The following is a 19,531-nucleotide window of genomic DNA, read 5'->3' as shown; positions in this document are numbered from 1 at the left end:
TATACCCTAAACCGCAGATGATATCCACGAGAGCAGCAACACGGGGATCAACCACCTCGAAGCGGGCCACGGCTCAGCTTATCAAGTCCTTCCAGAGCTACAATGCTGGATTCCGGCCCACATTCGTCGCGATACAGCACTTCCAATCACCCGTTGGTCAGAGGCACTTTACCTCTTCACCTAATGGCGGAGCCAAGATTGTAGAGTTCTTTGAGAAGCATCCAACAGAGAAGGTCCGCAAGACGCATGCAGCATGGCCTCATCCAGGTACGTACCTTCCAAGTACACAACGCCTTGACAACTAGCTAATATCTATCAGTATATACCGAAGAGCAGATGAACCAAGTCACGATCGCGCACCGAGAAGCGAAGACCATGTCCGACAAGGTCGCCCTCATCGCCGTAAAGATCCTACGCTGGGGTCTTGACAAAGCAACTGGATACAAGCATCAGAAGGCTGTGGACGTGGATGCCAAAGACCCACTTGCAAAGCGGAAAGCCTTTGCAATGAATGAAGAGAAGTATCTCATTCGAAATGTCTTCTTGGAGAGTGTGGCTGGTGTACCCGGCATGGTCGCTGGTATGCTTCGCCACTTACACTCCATGAGACGGATGAAGCGCGACAATGGATGGTATGCATACTCGCTTATTGGAATACGAACGCGTTGCTAATACATCATTCGTCAGGATCGAATCGCTACTCGAAGAAAGCTACAACGAACGGATGCACCTACTCGTCTTCCTCAAGATGCAAAAGCCAGGACGCTTCATGCGCCTGATGGTATTAGGCGCCCAAGGAGTCTGGTGCAACGCATTGTTCTTCGCCTACCTCCTCAGTCCCCGCACCGTCCATCGATTCGTAGGATATCTCGAAGAGGAAGCTGTCATCACATACACACGCCAGATCGAGGATCTTGATGCAGGCCGCCTGCCCAAGTGGGCGAAGATGGAGGCACCCGAGATCGCGGTAGACTACTGGCAGATGCCTGAAGGTCACCGCACAATGCGAGATCTGCTCCTCTACAGTGCGTATACCCCTGATCCTTCCATGCAGCACAGCCCACTAACCCAATCCTAGTCCGCGCAGACGAATCCAAGCACCGAGAGGTTAATCACACTTTCGGTAACCTCGACCAGAAGGAAGACCCTAACCCATACGTGAGCGAATACCGGAACCCAGAGGAGCCTCATCCGACCAAGGACCTCGCCCACATGAAGCCGACTGGCTGGGAGAGACACGAGATCATCTAAGGACCTCGATTGCTTTGCTTATTAGCGTTTGTTCCGCATACACGGCGTCTTTGGTTTCCATTCTCCGCTCTTACAAAATTGCATTTCGGCGTTACAAGACATCTTGGAATATTGGAAAAATGATACCCAGATCACGATGGGTGTCATGAGGAGTAGATGCATCATGTATCCCTAGACTTTCGGACCTTCTACAGATTCAGATTCAGTCTCAGTTCCAAGCGGTGTACTCCCATCGGATCCGCATCTCGATATACAGTAGCTCCAGCACAATAGCCGGTGGTGTTGCTAGGTATAGCAATAATTTGATATCACGAAGCTTCATCGATATTCAACACAGAGTCGCTAGGTGGATCGCGGCACATCCGGAGATGGAGTAGGCTCGAAGAAGGACCGTTCAGGACCAGGGCGCAGTTCGCGCTGACTGGCGGCCTGAACGACCGATGCCAAGTACAACGCGGATGCAACGCGTGCCCCAGCCTCCTTGACTTGCAGAATAGCGCTTTCAAGGAAGCGGAAACTTTCCGGTCAGCGTCTGCATAAACATCTCCACGTAAGCCCCAACCCATGCATTCATGACGAGTCAGTCACATAGTGGCGCGTGTCGCGCAGCCTCGTGCAGCCTCAAAAAAGGAACTTCGCGGTAGTCTGCCGATCTGGACAGATCCAAGACCGCCAAACTTCGACGCGTTCTCAATGGAGCTACTGCTGAGTATGATTCGATAGAAACACGTTCATCTCGCTTCGAATTATCCGAACAGAGTTGCGATCGCTGAGGGTTTTACAGTTTAGTGGACACGAACTGTACCTCGGGAATAAGGTAACATCGTGATATTGAGAGAGGCTTTTTGGGTTTGCGGCTCACAGCGTCTAGCAGCAAGTCGATGTAGACTATTTTCGACGGACAGGGTGTGTTACATGTTACAGCAGGAAGCCATTCCTTTCCCGCAAGAGACCGTTTACAACGACTGGCTTACCGTTCTTCCGTGGTTCGAAGCGGAGCTAACCCCGCACTTACTGACACTAGCTTCGATGCCAAGGGCAGACCTCCTCTCAACGTGAGGCACATCGACTACTGCAACATCGTGGCACTGGGTGGGGGCGACGTGGAGTTGGAGGAATAGTGATGGATATCTTGTCTTTACTGACTCTCGGTATGTCATCGATGCCTTAATGCCGCTGATAACCTTCAATGCCTTCGATACCTCCATCCAAGTTGAGACCTCGGGAGTGCGCCGAGCGTGTGAGGCACAGCGACTACTGCACCCCACATCCGCATTCTTCCACGAGAGATGCACGGGTATCCTGTGGCCAGGACGTCAGCGCCGCAAGACCCCCGCAGCGAGGCGCGAGCTAATCCCACTTGCCGCAGCTGCATGAGCTCCCAGGACTATCATCCTTGAGCTACTTGGAGCTCTGGCAAGTACAGCAGAGAGTGCTTGAATCTGGTGTGCCATTGCGAAATCTTGCGCAAAGATCTTGCATCAATGCCTTCTCTACACATCTATCGTGAATGGATTTTCAAATCTCGGTTATCGCTTTCCCGATGGTGGCTCACTCAAACGCCTCTTTCATTCCTGTTCGTACGTGATACGCTGGAGCTCGACGCCTGGGGACGCTACAGTGGCCTCTCAGCTTCGGGTCCGCAATGCTTACCCCCAAGAGTGGGCCAGTATACGCAACCGAGCATGCCTTCTTACTGGATATGAGGCTTCTCCGCACCCACTAGCAAACATGCGACATCTGCAGCGTCTATCCCAGTCCGGTCTTTATCCATTACCGTCGGGACGGTTGGTGTCCTTGCGCGAGCATTCCGACCAATCATTGCTTGCGCACCTACCCTGTGGAAGTCCGGCATAGACGCAGCCTACCTTGCGGATCCGCAAGTTTAACATGCCGCTCTCCTTCGAATGGCCTCGACGGAGACCCCTGCGGTCCCATGATGGATGGTCGTAGCCAACGTCTAAGCCTCTTTGGCTGGGGAGGCTGGCCAAATGGTACATGTCCCCTCTTCGGTGCATGCATCTTGCTGCTATCGGAATTGACGGCTGATGAGCAGCGCGTAGTGACACAGCCTAGATGACGGACCCTCCTTGAAGCCGAAGATCCTGGAGATGCGGGGTCTGAGCAGTTTAAAGAGACGTCGTGCCTTCTACTGAGAGAGAGCATCACGCCCAGTTGACTTGTCTCCTGCGGTCAACGATACAACAACAATAACACCGTTCCAATTATATCTTTATCTTTACAACAACCTTCAAGATGACGATCCCCGATGAGGTCGATATCATCGTGTGTGGAGGTGGTTCCTGTGGTTGTGTGGTTGCTGGACGTCTGGCCAATCTCGACCACAATCTCCAGGTCCTCTTGATTGAGGGTGGAGAGAACAACCTCAACAACCCATGGGTTTTCCGTCCGGGTATCTACCCGAGGAACATGAAGTTGGACAGCAAGACTGCCACCTTCTACTACTCTCGTCCCTCGGAGTGGCTCGATGGCCGCCGAGCTGTTGTGCCCGTCGCCAACATCCTCGGAGGTGGATCTTCCATTAACTTCATGGTAAGATTCCCCCATTCACGCTATTATTAGCAGTTACTGACTATCTATCAGATGTACACTCGTGCCTCCGCTTCCGACTACGACGACTTCCAGGCCAAGGGTTGGACCACCAAGGAGCTCATCCCCTTGATGAAGAAGCACGAGACCTACCAACGTTCTTGCAACAACCGCGACATTCACGGATTCGAGGGACCCATCAAGGTTTCGTTCGGTAACTACACCTACCCGATCAAGGAGGACTTCCTGCGTGCCACCGAATCTCAGGGCATCCCGACCACCGACGATCTCCAGGACTTGACCACCGGCCATGGTGCCGAGCACTGGCTGAAGTGGATCAACCGCGACACTGGACGACGATCTGACTCTGCTCACGGCTACATCCACAGCACCCGCGCTGTTCACCAGAACCTGCACCTTCTCACCAGCAACAAGGTTGACAAGGTCATTCTTGAGGGCGACCGCGCCGTCGGTGTCAAGGTTGTCCCGACCAAGCCTCTTCACCCCGAACAGCAGATGTCGAGGGTCATCAGGGCTCGCAAGCAGATCATCGTCTCCGGTGGTACTCTGAGCTCTCCTCTCATCCTTCAGCGCTCTGGTATCGGTGACCCAGAGAAGCTCCGCAAGGCTGGTGTCAAGCCTCTTGTCGATCTTCCTGGTGTTGGTCTCAACTTCCAGGATCATTACTTGACCTTCGCCACCTACCGCGCTAAGCCTCACGTCGAGTCTTTCGACGATTTCGTCCGTGGCGACCCCAAGGTCCAGGAGCAGGTCTTCCAGCAATGGAACATCAACGGCACTGGCCCACTCGCCACCAACGGTATCGAGGCTGGTGTCAAGATCCGACCGACCGAGGAAGAACTCAACATGATGGACAGCTGGCCATGCAAGGAGTTCCGCTCTGGCTGGGACTCTTACTTCAAGGACAAGCCCGACAAGCCCGTCATGCACTACTCCGTCATTGCTGGTTGGTTCGGTGACCACATGGTCATGCCACCGGGCAAGTTCTTCACCATGTTCCACTTCCTCGAGTACCCCTTCTCTCGTGGTTCCACGCACATTGTGTCGCCCAACCCGTACGAGGCCCCCGACTTCGACGCTGGCTTCATGAACGACAAGCGCGACATGGCTCCTATGGTCTGGGGTTACATCAAGTCCCGTGAGACTGCCCGCCGTATGGACGCCTACGCCGGTGAGGTGCAGGCCATGCACCCCTTCTACGCGTACGACAGCCCTGCCCGCGCTAAGGATATGGACCTCCAGACCACCAACGCCTACGCGCTCCCTGGTAACATCACGGCCGGTATCCAGCACGGATCTTGGACTATGCCCATCGAGAAGGGTCGTGCAGCCAAGCCCAACTTCTTGAGCAACAGCTGCCAGGACATCCAGGAGGACCTACAGTACACTACCGAGGACATCAAGCACATTGAGGACTGGACCAAGCGTATGTTTCCCCCTTCTCATCAACTGAATTTTACACTAACACACTACAGGCCACGTTGAGACCACCTGGCACTCGCTTGGTACCTGTTCCATGGCACCCAGGAACGGCAACTCCATCGTCAAGCACGGTGTGCTCGACGAGCGCCTCAACGTCCACGGCGTCAAGGGCCTCAAGGTCGCCGACTTGTCCATCTGCCCCGACAACGTCGGTTGCAACACGTACTCGACTGCGCTCCTCATTGGCGAGAAGTGCGCCGTGCTTACGGGTGAGGACTTGGGCTACAGCGGCAGCGCCCTCGACATGAAGGTCCCCAACTACCACGCCCCAAGGGAGATTGCTGGATTGTCGCGCTTGTAAAAAGTCGCTGGGATAGGATGTCTGTTATATAGTTTTCATGATCAAAATGAGTTAATGTTATGTTGTGTACAATTATAGTTGTGTCTTGTCGCGTTTTGGTGTTTGTTTGTGACCGCTGACTTACTCTCACGACGATGTCGTGATCACGCTAGTACCCATCTCCACCTCATTCATTGGTTGTTCCTGAAATGCTAGCCGCTGACCCACATGGCATGAAATGTTTAGTCGGAGACCGGAAGCACCGCATACCTCGCTGTAAGCCTTCTTGTCTGTCTTTACATTGCACTTTTCCTTTTCCCTTTCTAGCTCTTGCGGACAGTCGCCAAAAGCAGCCATCATGTCCGCACTGACCCGGAACCGCGCAGCGCAACTGGCGGTCAAGATCACGCGACCAGCATTTCAACACACCACACGGAATCTGGCCACTGTGGCACCAGTACAAACACCAACCCGCAACCACAAAATCGTCGTAATCGGCGGCGGCTCAGCCGGCATATCTCTCTCTCACCAACTCCTGCGCAAAGGAAACTTTTCCCAAGACGACATCGCCATCATCGACCCCGCGCAATGGCACCACTACCAACCAGGCTGGACGCTCGTAGGCGGCGGTTTGAAGAAGAAAGAAGACCTGCGCCGCCCGTTGAAAGAGCTCATGGACCCACGCTTCAAATTCTACAACAGCGCTGTAGGAAGTTTTGCGCCAGAACAAAACTACGTAACCACGAGTAACGGGGAGAAGATCGGGTACGAACAGCTGGTTGTTGTGCCTGGTATCACGCTCGACTACGGTAGTGTTAGTGGGTTGAAGGAGGCGTTGGAGGAGAAAGATGCGATGGTGAGCACGATCTACGACTACGCGTACTGCGATAAGGCGTATGAGAATGTGAAGAAGTTCAAAGAGGGTGATGCGGTGTTTACGCAGCCAGCTGGCGTGGTCAAGTGTGCGGGCGCGCCGCAGAAGATCATGTGGCTTGCGTTGGATTACTGGAAGGATGCTGGGCTGTATCCGAAGGATGTCAATGTTGCGTTCGCGACGGGGCTGCCGACGATGTTTGGTGTGCCGAAATAGTAAGTCGTCCCCTCTACCAGGCAAAAACGTGCTAACCCCCACCAGCGCGGCAACTCTCGAAAAGCTCCGCGTAGAACGCGGCGTAGAAGGTCTTTTCCAACACGACCTCACTTCCATCGAGGGCAACACCGCAACCTTCACATCCCCCAACTCGCCCACCCCAGTGAAGAAACACTTCGACTTCCTGCACGTCGCGCCCAAGAACGTGCCTTGGGGATTCATCAAATCTAGCGCTCTCGCAAACGAAGCAGGCTACGTTTCCGTCTCGGATTCGACAACGCAACACACTTCTTACCCCAACGTCTGGTCCATAGGCGACGCGTCCTCTTTGCCGACATCGAAAACCGTGGCTGCCATCACGGCTGAAGCACCGGTGTTGGTGTCTAACGTACTCTCAGCGATGGAGGGCAAGGAGCCGACGGCTAGTTACGATGGGTACACGTCTTGTCCGTTGCTGACGGGGAGGAAGGAGGTGTTGCTTGCGGAGTTTATGTATGGGGGCGTGCCGAAGGAGACGTTCAATGGGCTGTTGGGAATTGACCAAGGGGTGCCGCGGAAGGCGTTTTACTGGCTGAAGAAGGACTTCTTTCCGTGGGTTTATGGGAAGTATCATGTTAAGGGCGAGTGGGCGGGACCGAAGGGCTTGGCCAGGTGAGTGAAAAGTGGGATGGGGTTGCGCTGCGTGTGGCCGGGTAGACGGATCGTCGGTGGTGAGCTAGTAACACTGTAGAGTCTTCTTTGCATTCTTCCCATCCATCTATGACACTGCATAGGTGCTCGGACATATCGCAACGAGCGCGAGAGATTATTTGACTCCACGAACTGGAAGTGTGCTTTGTACAGCTTATATTTGTTATCTATTGTTTCGAAAGGCCGAGGTTAGAAAAAGACATACCGCTCGTTGTTTCAATCCACTATCACGCGTTTCTTGCTCTGCAGAGTTATTCAGTATCACATCTTTTTAGCATGTATTTAGGTAGTCTCTTCTTCAACATGTTAATCTGGTTTGGCAGGCCTTAGCGAAAAGCCTCGTCACGTCATCCTTTCTTCGTAATCCCAGACATGCCTCGCTGTTTATTTGGAAGTTGGAATTAGCCCATGTTGAAGAAGTCAAAGGACATCCAACGTTTGATTCGCCAAGTTGCTTGTTGGTCATCATAGTTGCCCCGTGGCTCATATCTCCCTCATTCATTACGCTACGCTTGTGCATTGTTGAGAGCGATTGCAGCCTGCTCATGATCATCCCCGGGGAAGAAGAGCTGGTTCGGTCTCACTGGTCCTTGGGCTCTACTTTTGACCGCCTCGGATATCTAGAGGACGTCTAGATGCAGTTGTAAACGCGAGTAAAACGTAGTTCGCGCCCAAAGATGAGAACCAGTAGCTGGCGATGGCAATCGCTGGGTACCATTCAATGTCCGTGGACAGGCTGGGCGGGTTGTCCTGCCGAAGAACGGGCGGTTCATTCACGGGTCCTGACCCGCGTTTGTTCCGATGTCATTTTCGGCGCACGTGGGGGTGGTTGGCTTGTATGCAGGCCGATCGAGGCCTTTTCACCGCATGGTCTGTTCACGCGAGCGTCACCATCGATCCAGGTCTCTACCCACCATCAGGCATTAGTGTTTGGCTGCCGATTCTCGCACCCAAACGCAGTCGCGCTCTTCGTCGGTCACCGCGCCTGTGAATTACATAGGCTCAGTCCACCACTTCCACGACCCCACCACTTCTACACTTCCCACCACCTCTGTGCTCCCCTCTCATCACTTGCCCTCCCTCTATACCTGCCAGCCTCCGTCGCCAAACACGTTCACGTCCCTCACGCACGGCTGACCCGGATTCTCGCGATGGCTAATCGCAGCTCGTTTACCGGGCCCTTCAAAATCAACGATTCCGGTGAAAAGGAGTTCAACGTCACCTTGGAGTCGTGGGCCACTACTACCGGACTAACAGTACCCAATCTCAAGGCTTGGGTCGCCGACACCGTCCTGCCGACTCTACCGGTATTCCTCGACTGGCAGCGCATTGCAGGAAACAAGAATATCGGCGGTCACACACGCGCTACCGTTGTCACATCCATGAGCGAAGATCTGGGTGTCATCAAGCAAGCACCGGAGATTTTCATCAACAGTGACCAGTTGACATCCACGACGGTATGGGCACACACAGCGCTCATTGTCCGCGGCCATCTGCAGACGACTGAGGGTTGCAAGAATGAAATGACGACATCAGAAGACTGGAACGGTGGGTGTTTTGACTTCATCAAATTTCTCATCAAGAACATGGGCGAAGGCCGTGCATTCAGCAAGGCAAAGATCGCAAAGGCGGAAGCTGTAAGATCCAAGTTTGTCAAAGGTAAGTGAACGCGCCCACGAGCATGGTGTAGATACTGACATCTCCGACAGACACCGAATGGAGCGCGATCAAGTACATCGAGGGCAAATACATCGTGAAGCCTTCCTCCAGTAGCGCGACAAAAATCCCCGTCTCAACGAAGCCTCTACCGGTCCATACCAACCCCACCACGAAGGCTGGTACCCCTGCCGCTCTCACCCCCGGTAAAGCCGCGGCTTCATCTTCCAAGTCAGAGCAACCTCCACAGAGCAACGCTAGTACTTCTGCTACCCCTGGTCCTAGCAATACCGTGGCCTCGTCGTCGGCGTCAGGACAAGGTCAAGCTGGGCAGGAAAACGGAGGTGATGAGGAGGCTCAGCTGCCTGTTCGAGCCAACCCTCCGAGCGTTCTGGCCGCGGACAGTACCCTACGGGTTACCATATATGGTGACGGGTTCGAAGATGACACAGCCCACACACGAAAAAACGATTGCACTCTCGCCGTGTTCAAGACATGGGCTATCAAAGCTTTCGAACTTCCAGACAAGAAACGGAAGCTCGTTGGGGTCAACGTCCAGCTAGACCCCGCAGACGAAGACGATATGGTTGCTGCCACTACGGAAGAAAACTGGAATTCGCATATCCGTACAGCCCGCAACAACTCACCCAAGAGCAACATCGTCAACATTCTCTGTACCTCCCAGCTAGTCCAAGGAGTCCGAGCCGCCTGGATGGACCACAACGACTTTCGGGATCTCTATTACAACGGCCACGAGCGCTCGGACCTGTCCGTGGACAGCTCCAGGAAGCCAAACGCGTACCTCCTGTCACCAAAACGCACGCCCGAAGGTGCCTCCCGCCTCATCGAATCAGTCCTGGGCAATAGCCTTCAACACGTGGCCGTCAACAAGACACCAGCAACAAAGGCGACCGCTTCAGACCTCAATTTCGAGGCCACAAACCCTTTCGACGATGAGGAAGACAGGTTCGCTGACGTGGTACCGATGGCCTACGATGTAGTACAATCATGGTTGACTACATCGAAGCCCCAGTTCGAGGACGTTGCTCGGTCAAAGACAGTCCTGAGAGGGCAGCTCGGAGCGGGCGCCGAGATCATCGAGCGCCTTCCGCCAAGGAGGAGTGAGGACCCATTACATCCAGGTGAGCAGCGGCCAGGAGACGTCCATAAACCTCATCAGGTCTGCGGCCTTCATTGGTCAATCCTCATGGAGTATCTATACAAGGCATTTCTTAATTGTGACGGCTGCGGTACCGGTAAGACTCATGAGATCATCGCACACATCGAAGGCGCCACCATCTTCTGGACCATACGGGATCAAGCTCCAACTCAACCAACCCTAATCGTCTGTCCCCGGACACTGCTCGAAAAAACCTTCCTTGATATGAAAGATCAACTGGGTGTTCAGTGGGACGTATACAAGTATGGATTACCAGCTGGCGCTCGTAAAGAGCGACTTTTGTTTGACCCCAAACACCCTGTATACAAGTCAGCCCGGGCCGGTCACACGGTCGTCATATGTACATACTCGCAGCTACAGAACCTGAAAGATGGGGAGAAAGAGAGTGCAGAGCGTGACGGACTCTTCTTGCGCATCATCCTGGATGAAGGACAATGCATCCGGAGATGTGACCAGACCAGGCAGGGCGCCATCCTGAAGTCCTTCAACGCCACATACAAAGCTGTGTTCACTGGATCGCCGGTAATCGACACTATCTACGACCTCGATGGCTATTTAGCCTTTTTGGAGTTCCCTTTCTGGAGTCATGTATCTGATCTCAACGAGAAACACAGCCTGGAGATCAGGCGGTCGCGTTACGCCAAGTTCAGGGCAAGCTTGAACAATGAATCCGAGCAAACGTCGACATCCAAGCGAGCGTCGAAATCCAAGCGAGCGTCAAAGTCCAAGCGAGCGTCTTCGTCCGCGGACGACCAATGGGAGAGCGATTGTGAGTCAGTCGATGGTCTAGACGACCAAGCTATCAATGCCATGATCGAGGGTGGTTGGAACTGTACACACTGGCCCGCCCTGTTGAAGTACAGCCGCGATCGACCGTCAAGTCTCGACCGTAAATCCCGGCAGAAGGTGGATGGCCGTTCAGTACTGGTAGACATACCAGCACCTTTCCCAGAGAACCCATACGACAATTACCATCCGGACAATCTTGATAGCTTGAAGTGCTGTTCAACAGCAGCCTTCCGTCACTACATTGGAAGACATGTCAAGAAAGCCATCATGGATGAGGTGGATGTCAAAATCGTCGCCACACGCGTCCACAAGATCCTTGCCATGTTAGTTCTATCAAGAAACCTGTTCAGCCAGGTCAGAGATGAGAATGGGGACCAGGTCAGCGTTGCCGGGAATCTACCTCCAATCACCATCTTCACTCAGGAGCTGAGGCTGGCCGCGGACGAGCTTGCTGCGTACCAGGAGCGAGAGGAAGAATGCGAGCGTCAGTTCGCTCAGAGCCTGGAGGCAGCTGCTGTGGCCAAGCTTGCAATCAAGAAGGATGCCAAAGATGATAAGACCAAGCTTAGCGTCAACGTTGGCTCCAAATTCGCCAAGCTTTCCGTCCTCTGCACTCACATCGGCTTCTCTGGCCTTGAGAGGTTGTCGACCACCTCGATCCGTGCGCAGCGATGGGAGGGTCTCCCTCTACTGACTGCTAGGATGAAGCAGGCGGGCGCCTTGAACCCGGAAGACAAGGACCGTCCGCTCGATTCAGACGAGGAAGTCTTGCGTCAATTTTTATGGGGCTCCCCCAAAATGCGCTTTATGGTCTGGGAAATGCAGCGGGTAATCTTGGGTAGAACCAAGGTAGCCAGTCACCGCAAAATCCTGGCCACATTCCAATTCCCAAGGTCGGCCGAGATGTTCCTGAAACTTGTGGAGTTTCTTGGAATCCGTGCGGTCCTCCTGGACACCAACATGTCCCCGGACGAGCGTCACAAAAACATCCGAGCCTTCGACGAGAAGGACTTCCCACAAGTCCTCATCACCACTTATGCGCTGAACATCGCGGGCCACGACGCGCAGCACCGATGTGCAACCGTACATCACGTCGAGCCGGCCTTCAATTGGGCTACAGAGCACCAGGCAGGCACGAGGGTCTACCGGATAGGTCAAGACCACGAGGTCGAAATCGTGCGCTTGTTCACCGAAGGAACCTACCAGGAGCTGCATGAGGCGGGGATGATCAAGAAAGCGAACTCCATGTTTGCCGCTTTTGGTGAGCTGCACTCTGCAAGCGAGAGCCTCGAGAACCGGGAGAATATGACAACAGAGGAGATCGCAAAGGGCGCATTTGGCATAGTCCGGGATCGTGTGCGGGGCCGCGACGACAAAGATGTGCAATCAGCCAAGGAGGATGCCATCACCAAGGCGAAGGGCAAGGCGAGAGTAGCGTAAGAGTAGGTTGGCTATCGTCCGCGGACAGAAGCGTGGCTGGGATCAAGGGAGTGTTCTCGCTCAGTGAAAGAAGTGTAGGTATGGCAGGCTTCAAGATACCCCAAATCCCATGTGAGGGTCAGGGTAAAGCAGAATGTATCCATGCTTACTATATCCTGATGTATCTTTTCGCATTTCACGTGTGTGTAGTGAAGTGTACCGTCGAGAACAGTGCGAAAGCGCAGGTATGTTGATGAGTGATTCTCGCTGTTCTGCACCGCTTCGAATGATGGAGGTTCGCCTTCCTAGCACTGAGCTAGTCGTTCTGCGCAGTTCGATGCGTTTCCACGTGGGCGGTGAAGCGCAGTTCGCGTGCGTGACGCGCCGCCTGGCCAAAGTCACGACGCGTCGGCCGATAAGTCTCTTTCACCCCGTCCTGAACGAGCCCCGACTCTCCATCGCTCGCACCGTGACACCTCGCAAGTGAGTCGAGATGCCGCCAAAAAGATCAGCCTCGATGGCGGGAAACAGCTGCGACATACGAAGCTTCTTCAAGCCCAAACAAGCTACGACGTCAAGTAGCTCACCGATCACAACCGAACGGAAGGCTGCTGCAACCGCACAGTCAGCGAACCGAGAATCTACTACACCACCTTTTGGCACCGAAATGGATATTTCCACGTCTCGAGAACCACCAGCGGTAGGAATGTCGTTGCCAGCCCTGTCCGCGGACAGCTCAATACCACCGGCAGTAGGGATGTCGCCGTCAACCCACTCAGAATCAAGCACTGTAAAGGAGCAGGGGTTGTCCACGGACAGCTCTGGCAGTTGCTCGATGGTTCCATTTGCGCCAAACCCACCCTACTCCCTCGTTTGTCCCTTCAAGGCGCAGGGTGAGACCTGTAAATCAGACACTTTCAAGGATATCAGCGCACTCGCGAGGCATTGCCGCCAGAAACACCCCGGCAGGATCATTGTTCCATTTGACGATAACCCAGCACTACAGGATGGTACAGAAAGGATCCCGTGTCGAAAGGGTTGTGGGTCATTGTTCAGTAGCTACGCGACTTCAAACGTCCACTCAGGGAGTTGCAGCAACGGCACGGTCACAGCCAGAGATTGTCCGTGGCCAGGGTGTATGGAGGTATCCATGGACCTCAAAGCATACGGGACGCATGCCGGCATGCATGTAATCGACCAGAGGGGGCTGTATAAATGCAGCAAATGCCCAAAGCTTTGGTGCGACCTGTACCTGTTAGCTTCCCACGAGATCAGGTGTAAGGGCGAGGAGAGTTCAAAGTACGCGCGTTTCGACGGCATTCACCGGGCTGAATTCCTACCCCAATCGAAGACTGGAAATGGGAGGGGCGTGGTCGCCGCGGCAAGGGCTTCCAGTAGCGCACCAAAAGCATGGAAGTGTGGAGAGGAAGACATTGGAAAAGGCATACGTATACTCAGCAAAAAGGTCTTCGATACGTTGGTTGACGACCATGGCAGCGACCTGGATGTCCCGGGAACACTTTTTGCACTATATGACGTCCACACGTCAGTCTCTCCGACGGGCATATTTACCCAAGCGCACACGACGACCGACCCTCGTTTGAGGGCGTACTTCTCTCGTGCATACAAGTTCACCAGAACAATTGACAAGAGCCTGGAGAATTTCGTCGCCCGCGGGATGAAGCCTTTTCTCCTGTCCATCGGCTTGGATGGGTTCGCATGCAAGGCAGATCTTATCCTGCCATGGCTCGAGCGCTCTCCATCTTTCACGCTTATTATCCGCGAGACTGAATTGGTGTATGGCATGGACATAGCCTACTTCCCCCAGCATGATTCTGGCTTCTATTATGGGTTCTTCGAGTCCCGCGACCTTCTCGTTGGGCTGTCCGCGGACACGGCGGTAGATGACGGCGTTAAGAACTTACTGACGGCCTGGAAGGCTTGCCAGGACTGGAAAGAACAAGGTCGTCAGGCAAACAACGGTCGCCTGATCGGGCGGAACGGCGACCCGGAACGCGTACTCAAGAAGGCGAAACGGGGCCCAAAGAGATCGCCCGTGGTGCCGACTGGTGTAACGACCAACTTTTTCGAACCAGCATGAACACAGCATCGATCATGCCACGTCACGACTACACGATACCTAAGATTTACGACCTCACGAACGTACGATGTCCTCTCTACTCTTCTATCTTTCTACCATTTACCTATTTAATTGCTACGCCGGCAGAGCACTTGCTATGCCGTCTTTCCTCATTCTCTTTTCATCTACATCATCTACTCCAGCGCTGTTTCATGTATAAAAAGTTATGCGAGCAATCTTTCGAGCGATTAGACCTGTTTATTTTACTGTATCAAATCCCGTGTTTCTAAAAGTATCTCAATGTTTTTCCCTAGCTACTGTTTCGATACGACATAATAGTTAACAGCAGCCGTATCTGTCCACGGACAGCCTCCTATGTAGTATACCCCTAGATGAAGTTACGATATCACGACCCATCTCACGTTAATAGAGACATACTCTTCGCATCAGCCCTCTTTCAATGTACGTCACTGAAGATACCACATTAGGTACTAGTATGATATGATATTCTCATGTATAAGCCCATGGGGATGCAGAACACATGCAAGTCGGCCTCCAAGCACGTGACTATACCCGTCAGGGTGAGAGAAGATGGCAGGTAAAGGTGGCCTCGCTAATACTGGTATGCCTCAATACGCGAGGCTTCGACTGCAATACTTACTGACGACCTGGCCTCGTGCCTGTTCCTCTCAAATACACCAACAATTATGGACTTCGATCAAGAAGTCGCTAACCTCGACGAGAGCACCCAAGCGATGAGCGTGGAAGACGCCCAGGCGGCGATGTGGGCAAGAGCGCCTCTACCAGACGCGAGATTTGCCAATAACAGCTTGACTTTCGAACCTCTCTACCAAGAAGGTACAGTTGGGGACCACGCTGGTAATATCGCACCGGTCCGTCCGCGGACAAAGACTACAACGGAGTTGAAGAGAAAGAACCCTCCTGGCAATGATGCGGGTCCGACCCCGAAACGAGCAAAGGAAGCAGACGCCGCCACCAAAGGAGAACACCAAATAGCCGCCAAGAAGCTGTGGAGCGAGTACCTCATGAGAGGAGGGGTGAGCCAAGCAGGGGTGACTCTTTCTGAAAAGGAGTTCACTGATGCCCTTCCCGATCGATTCCGCACGTCCACCCATCCAGAAATGTATCGCCTGGAAGATTTCGTATACGATCTTCTGCCAGCTACCGAAGCGCCAGTACCCTTAAATCAAACGACTGCAGTACCGCCCACTGAATTCGAGACCGCTCCAACTGATTTGATTGCTTTCATCAAATGGGCGAGAAAACAGATAGATGTCCATACACCAGCAGACTCCAAGCGATTGTTATCGGCGATCGGTTCTTTGCGGAACCCAGACACCCGGATGCTCGGCTTCGAGCTTGCTTCAAAGTCCTTGGGTAATCATCTGACCAGGCTGGTCAAAAGTGCGAAAGACGCGAAGGCTCTGTACGCCCAAGTGAAGCAGGATGGACCGCCAAATCCGGAGCTCTTGGAGAGTATCGGGCGGTCAGCTCGTCAGCTCGAGATGAGAAAAGACGACTTCTACCAGCGGATGACGGCTTTTCATGAGGAAGCAAAGTCAAAGTTCTGAATTGAGTTTCGAGGCGGCAAAGGCTGTCCGCGGACAGTGCAATGGGTCCTGGTGATCAAAGGCTGCTCTTCAGCCAGTCGGGGATTTGGCCATTCTGGGGATTGGGCAGGTCCGCGATCAATTCGGCCGCAATACGAAGTCGCATTCGCTCGCCCACTTTCTCCATGAGCCCTTCCCGTTCTTTTTCTTCTTCAGGTAGCTTTGGCAAGCAGCCATTGCCCTGCAATTTTCTTATAAGAAGTAGGCAAAGTATACCACAGTCATTCGATCTCTTAGCCTGAATACAGTCGTAGTCTTTCCAGTTCGATTTCTGAACTGACCATCCGCTGGTGTCTTTCAAATAATTGTTCTTCCAGTAGGAAAATAATGTGTCGGCGGCTGTCGTAGTGAACGACCCGTTGAGGCTAGGGAACGTGTCGTACGCAACGACAGCCTTTTGCGCAATATTGATATGTACCAGGCTCCAGTGGGGACATGCTTGATGGTGAATGATCCAAAAGATGTTGCCGGTCAGTTCGGAGCCCGATATATGCTTGAGCGCATGAAGCTTGCGTGTTCGATACTTGCCATCTGTTTGGAGGATCTTTGTGGGAGCATGCGTGTCCATATATATGGCTCGGGCTTCCATATGCTTATCGAGACCATGGAGTACCCGTAGATAGTCCATGATAACGTCGTCCCTGATCATCGCGCCGCACTGCAACTGTTGCCTTGCGTCATGTAACATCTTGCGACGAGGGTGTTCGACAGGAACGGGGAAAGGTCGTTGCATGTCGAGGAATCGTAGCACTGCTGTGTGCCACTCTGATGAGAGCGCCTGTATGTACGCGTCGAGCGCACGGGACCGATCCATTGTGGTGCAGGTATGTCATGTCGTGACTCAAGCAGGGCTGTTCGCGGACAGCTTATATGGCACGGACCACGTCGCTAATCTGAAACGCGTCCACGTGTGAATTTCTGTCCTGGCAGTCTCCACCTCGAACCAGCGCTACTCTGTGTCAACATGTTGTGGCTTGGCATTCGCTGGAAGAGGCTGATGAACAAACGAACATACGACGTAAACTCCGTGCATTCTTTGTCAAGTCAGTCACGATCATCTCAAGTTTAAGTGTTAACCCCATATTCCAATTCTATTCTCGATCGCACAGGGTAATTTCATACCTCCTAGCTTCTCGCTTTTCGTCGTGATGACATCCCTAGCTGAAGGAAGAAGACTACACATTGTCATAATACACTCACATGCCTCTCTGAGCAAAAAAGACGCCAACTCTCCTGACACCTATACCACGTGCCACCATCATCATCACCACGCCTAGGCCACTCCTGGAGCAAAAAGACGACGTTGGCCAGATTCGAACTGACGCTCCCGAAGGAACAAGATTTCTAGTCTTGCGCGATAACCACTCTGGAGAAATTTTTAGTTTAAAGAATAGAAATGTTCATGGCACGGAAGCTTACCCGCCACAACGCCTGAAAATCGACGCCTGTGTGATTCGAACACACGCTCCCGAAGGAACTGGCTGGCTTTCCGAAGACTAGCAGGCCAGCGCGTTAACCACTCCCTTGAATTTTGATTAGTAAGCGTTGACGATAGATTCAAAGGGTGAAACTCACGCCAAAGCGCCCGATCAATTGGTTAACATTTGATGAAGAAAATTGAATTTGGCAATCTCATGATATTGGCATTGAGATCCTAGCATTACACAGCTAGAGCATAAGTTTTATGCAGATTTAGTAGATGACAGCTTGATCGGTCGGCTCGTACTTGCATAAAGGGTGGGACATGTCTGTGGGACTGGAGGTTTAACGGGTAAAATGGCGGCAAGTGCGGGGACGTTGAGCCGGGCTTGGGCTTAGTAACTTCGAACATCTCGTCTGCAGCAAGCCTGCCTTCAAGGAACTTCAAACAGGCAATATACACTAAAGACGTGGTTTCAGTTCTTGTATCTTGTTGAATATTGGTAATTATCTTGTCTACAGCGATATACTACCCAGCGGTACCCTTCTAAATCATCCCCATGTTTGGTCGATCGTGCAAATAACCTTGCCCTTAGTCTTATTCTCCTCCAACAGCCTATGCGCATCCTGCACCTTCTCCCACGGCAGCACCTTCTCCACAAACAGCTTGAAACTGCCATCCTTCATCTTAGGCAACGCATGCTCCGCAAGCTGATCCCTGAGCTTGCCCTGGTACTCCTCATCTCTCGATCGTAGACTGCTTCCCACAAACGTACACCTCTTCCTGATAAACGCGCTAATATCCGTACCCTCTGGCACCTTGGTTCCACCCATGAAGCCCAGGTTGACAATCACACCATCTTTGGCAATAGCATCAAGGTTTGCTTGGAAGTAGGATGCACCAATGAAATCGACGATGATGTCTACGCCCTTGCCATCTGTTGCCTTCACGACCTCTTCAGCCCAGTTTTGTGATGTTGTGTTGAATGCAGCGGTTGCACCGAGTTCTTTGACGGCGAAGTCGCATTTGGCGTCTTGACGGGCGGTTGCGTAGACTGCGGAAGCGTTGTCGGAGAGGGAGAGTTGGATACCGGCGATCGAGACTGAAGAGGCGGCGGCGTGCCAGAGGATGGTTTTGCCGGCAGCGAATTGACCGACGAGATACATGGCTTGGGTTGCTGTGATCCAGGTCTACAAGGACTTTGTTAGCAAAACGATAATTTACGGTGCGCTGGACGCTACGAGCAGGCGTTGAACTTACCTCAGGAATACCCGCGCATTGTTCCCAAGTCAACTCCTTTGGTTTCCGTACCAGCATGTGTGTTGACACAGCAATGTACTCAGCGTACGCTCCTCCGTATGCTAGGCCAAAGACCTCGTCTCCCTCTTTGAAGCCCTCCTTGCCTCCACCCTCTGCACTCAACTCTGCGATTGTACCCGAGAACTCTACACCAAGGATCTTGGAAGCACCAGGGGGTACTGGGTACATTCCTTCACGTTGCAATAGATCCATGCGGTTCAGACCAAAAGCCTTGATCTTGACGAGCGCTTGCGACTTTCCGAGCTTCGGCTTGGGGATATCGGTGATGTGGAGGTTCTCGATTGGGCCTTTGCCATCTTTGATGTCTTCGCAAAGTTAGCAGGTTTGGAGTGTGTAAGTATGCTAGTATTTGTACAAACCTACTGCGCGCATTGTGCCGCTCATTGTGAAGGTTGATTTTGTTGGTCGTTGGAATTGATTACCAGTCGATTGGAATACGGGCAAATTGCGCTTTATGGTCACAGAAGGTTGATTAGAGAGTGTCAGAACATCAGAAAGTCAGAAAGGTCAGAAATCCATAAGAAAGTGGTAGTCTGTTCCGAGGCCTTTCCGGTAGCTACGGAAATGATTGGTAATGACGTTTGAGGGGCAGCTAGTCATTGAGCTTGAGCTATGGTGGGGTCGGACAACATAGGCCGCGGCAACAAACACCTGTCATGGTATGGTACAACT

The 19,531-nt window shown here is 52.9% G+C and overlaps 7 protein-coding genes across 7 annotated transcripts; 6 read left to right on the top strand and 1 right to left on the bottom strand.

The window, feature by feature from the left end:
* Positions 1-17: 17 nt before the first annotated feature.
* Positions 18-1,251, top strand: AOX1_2 (Alternative oxidase, mitochondrial precursor; the record flags this gene model as incomplete). The annotated part of the gene is made up of 4 exons (XM_049346811.1): positions 18-267; positions 320-632; positions 688-1,025; positions 1,079-1,251. The coding sequence occupies 4 exons, from the start codon at positions 18-20 to the stop codon at positions 1,249-1,251; spliced, it is 1,074 nt and encodes a 357-aa protein (XP_049196231.1).
* Positions 1,252-3,507: 2,256 nt separating this feature from the next.
* AOX1_1 (Alternative oxidase, mitochondrial precursor) lies at positions 3,508-5,605 on the top strand (the record flags this gene model as incomplete). Its single annotated transcript, XM_049346810.1, has 3 exons — positions 3,508-3,804; positions 3,856-5,248; positions 5,298-5,605. The coding sequence occupies 3 exons, from the start codon at positions 3,508-3,510 to the stop codon at positions 5,603-5,605; spliced, it is 1,998 nt and encodes a 665-aa protein (XP_049196230.1).
* A 337-nt stretch (positions 5,606-5,942) lies between these two features.
* Positions 5,943-7,329, top strand: J4E93_008912 (uncharacterized protein; the record flags this gene model as incomplete). Its single annotated transcript, XM_049346809.1, has 2 exons — positions 5,943-6,631; positions 6,720-7,329. The coding sequence occupies 2 exons, from the start codon at positions 5,943-5,945 to the stop codon at positions 7,327-7,329; spliced, it is 1,299 nt and encodes a 432-aa protein (XP_049196229.1).
* Positions 7,330-8,515: 1,186 nt separating this feature from the next.
* J4E93_008911 (uncharacterized protein) lies at positions 8,516-12,429 on the top strand (the record flags this gene model as incomplete). Its single annotated transcript, XM_049346808.1, has 2 exons — positions 8,516-9,023; positions 9,074-12,429. The coding sequence occupies 2 exons, from the start codon at positions 8,516-8,518 to the stop codon at positions 12,427-12,429; spliced, it is 3,864 nt and encodes a 1,287-aa protein (XP_049196228.1).
* Positions 12,430-13,591: 1,162 nt separating this feature from the next.
* Positions 13,592-14,509, top strand: J4E93_008910 (uncharacterized protein; the record flags this gene model as incomplete). Its single annotated transcript, XM_049346807.1, has 2 exons — positions 13,592-13,597; positions 13,826-14,509. 2 exons carry the CDS (start codon positions 13,592-13,594, stop codon positions 14,507-14,509), a joined length of 690 nt encoding a protein of 229 aa, XP_049196227.1.
* A 686-nt stretch (positions 14,510-15,195) lies between these two features.
* On the top strand, positions 15,196-16,080 carry J4E93_008909 (uncharacterized protein; the record flags this gene model as incomplete). The annotated part of the gene is made up of 1 exon (XM_049346806.1): positions 15,196-16,080. The coding sequence occupies one exon, from the start codon at positions 15,196-15,198 to the stop codon at positions 16,078-16,080; it is 885 nt and encodes a 294-aa protein (XP_049196226.1).
* Positions 16,081-18,090: 2,010 nt separating this feature from the next.
* Positions 18,091-19,243, bottom strand: J4E93_008908 (uncharacterized protein; the record flags this gene model as incomplete). The annotated part of the gene is made up of 3 exons (XM_049346805.1): positions 18,091-18,729; positions 18,800-19,164; positions 19,219-19,243. The coding sequence occupies 3 exons, from the start codon at positions 19,241-19,243 to the stop codon at positions 18,091-18,093; spliced, it is 1,029 nt and encodes a 342-aa protein (XP_049196225.1).
* Between the last annotated feature and the right edge of the window lie 288 nt (positions 19,244-19,531).

This window comes from Alternaria ventricosa (genome assembly GCF_023758065.1).
Source record: "Alternaria ventricosa strain BMP 2768 chromosome Unknown scaffold_18, whole genome shotgun sequence".
Classification (NCBI taxonomy): domain Eukaryota; kingdom Fungi; phylum Ascomycota; class Dothideomycetes; order Pleosporales; family Pleosporaceae; genus Alternaria; species Alternaria ventricosa.
The sequence above is the reverse complement of the archived record's forward strand: the minus strand, read 5'-3'. Positions and strand labels throughout refer to the sequence as shown.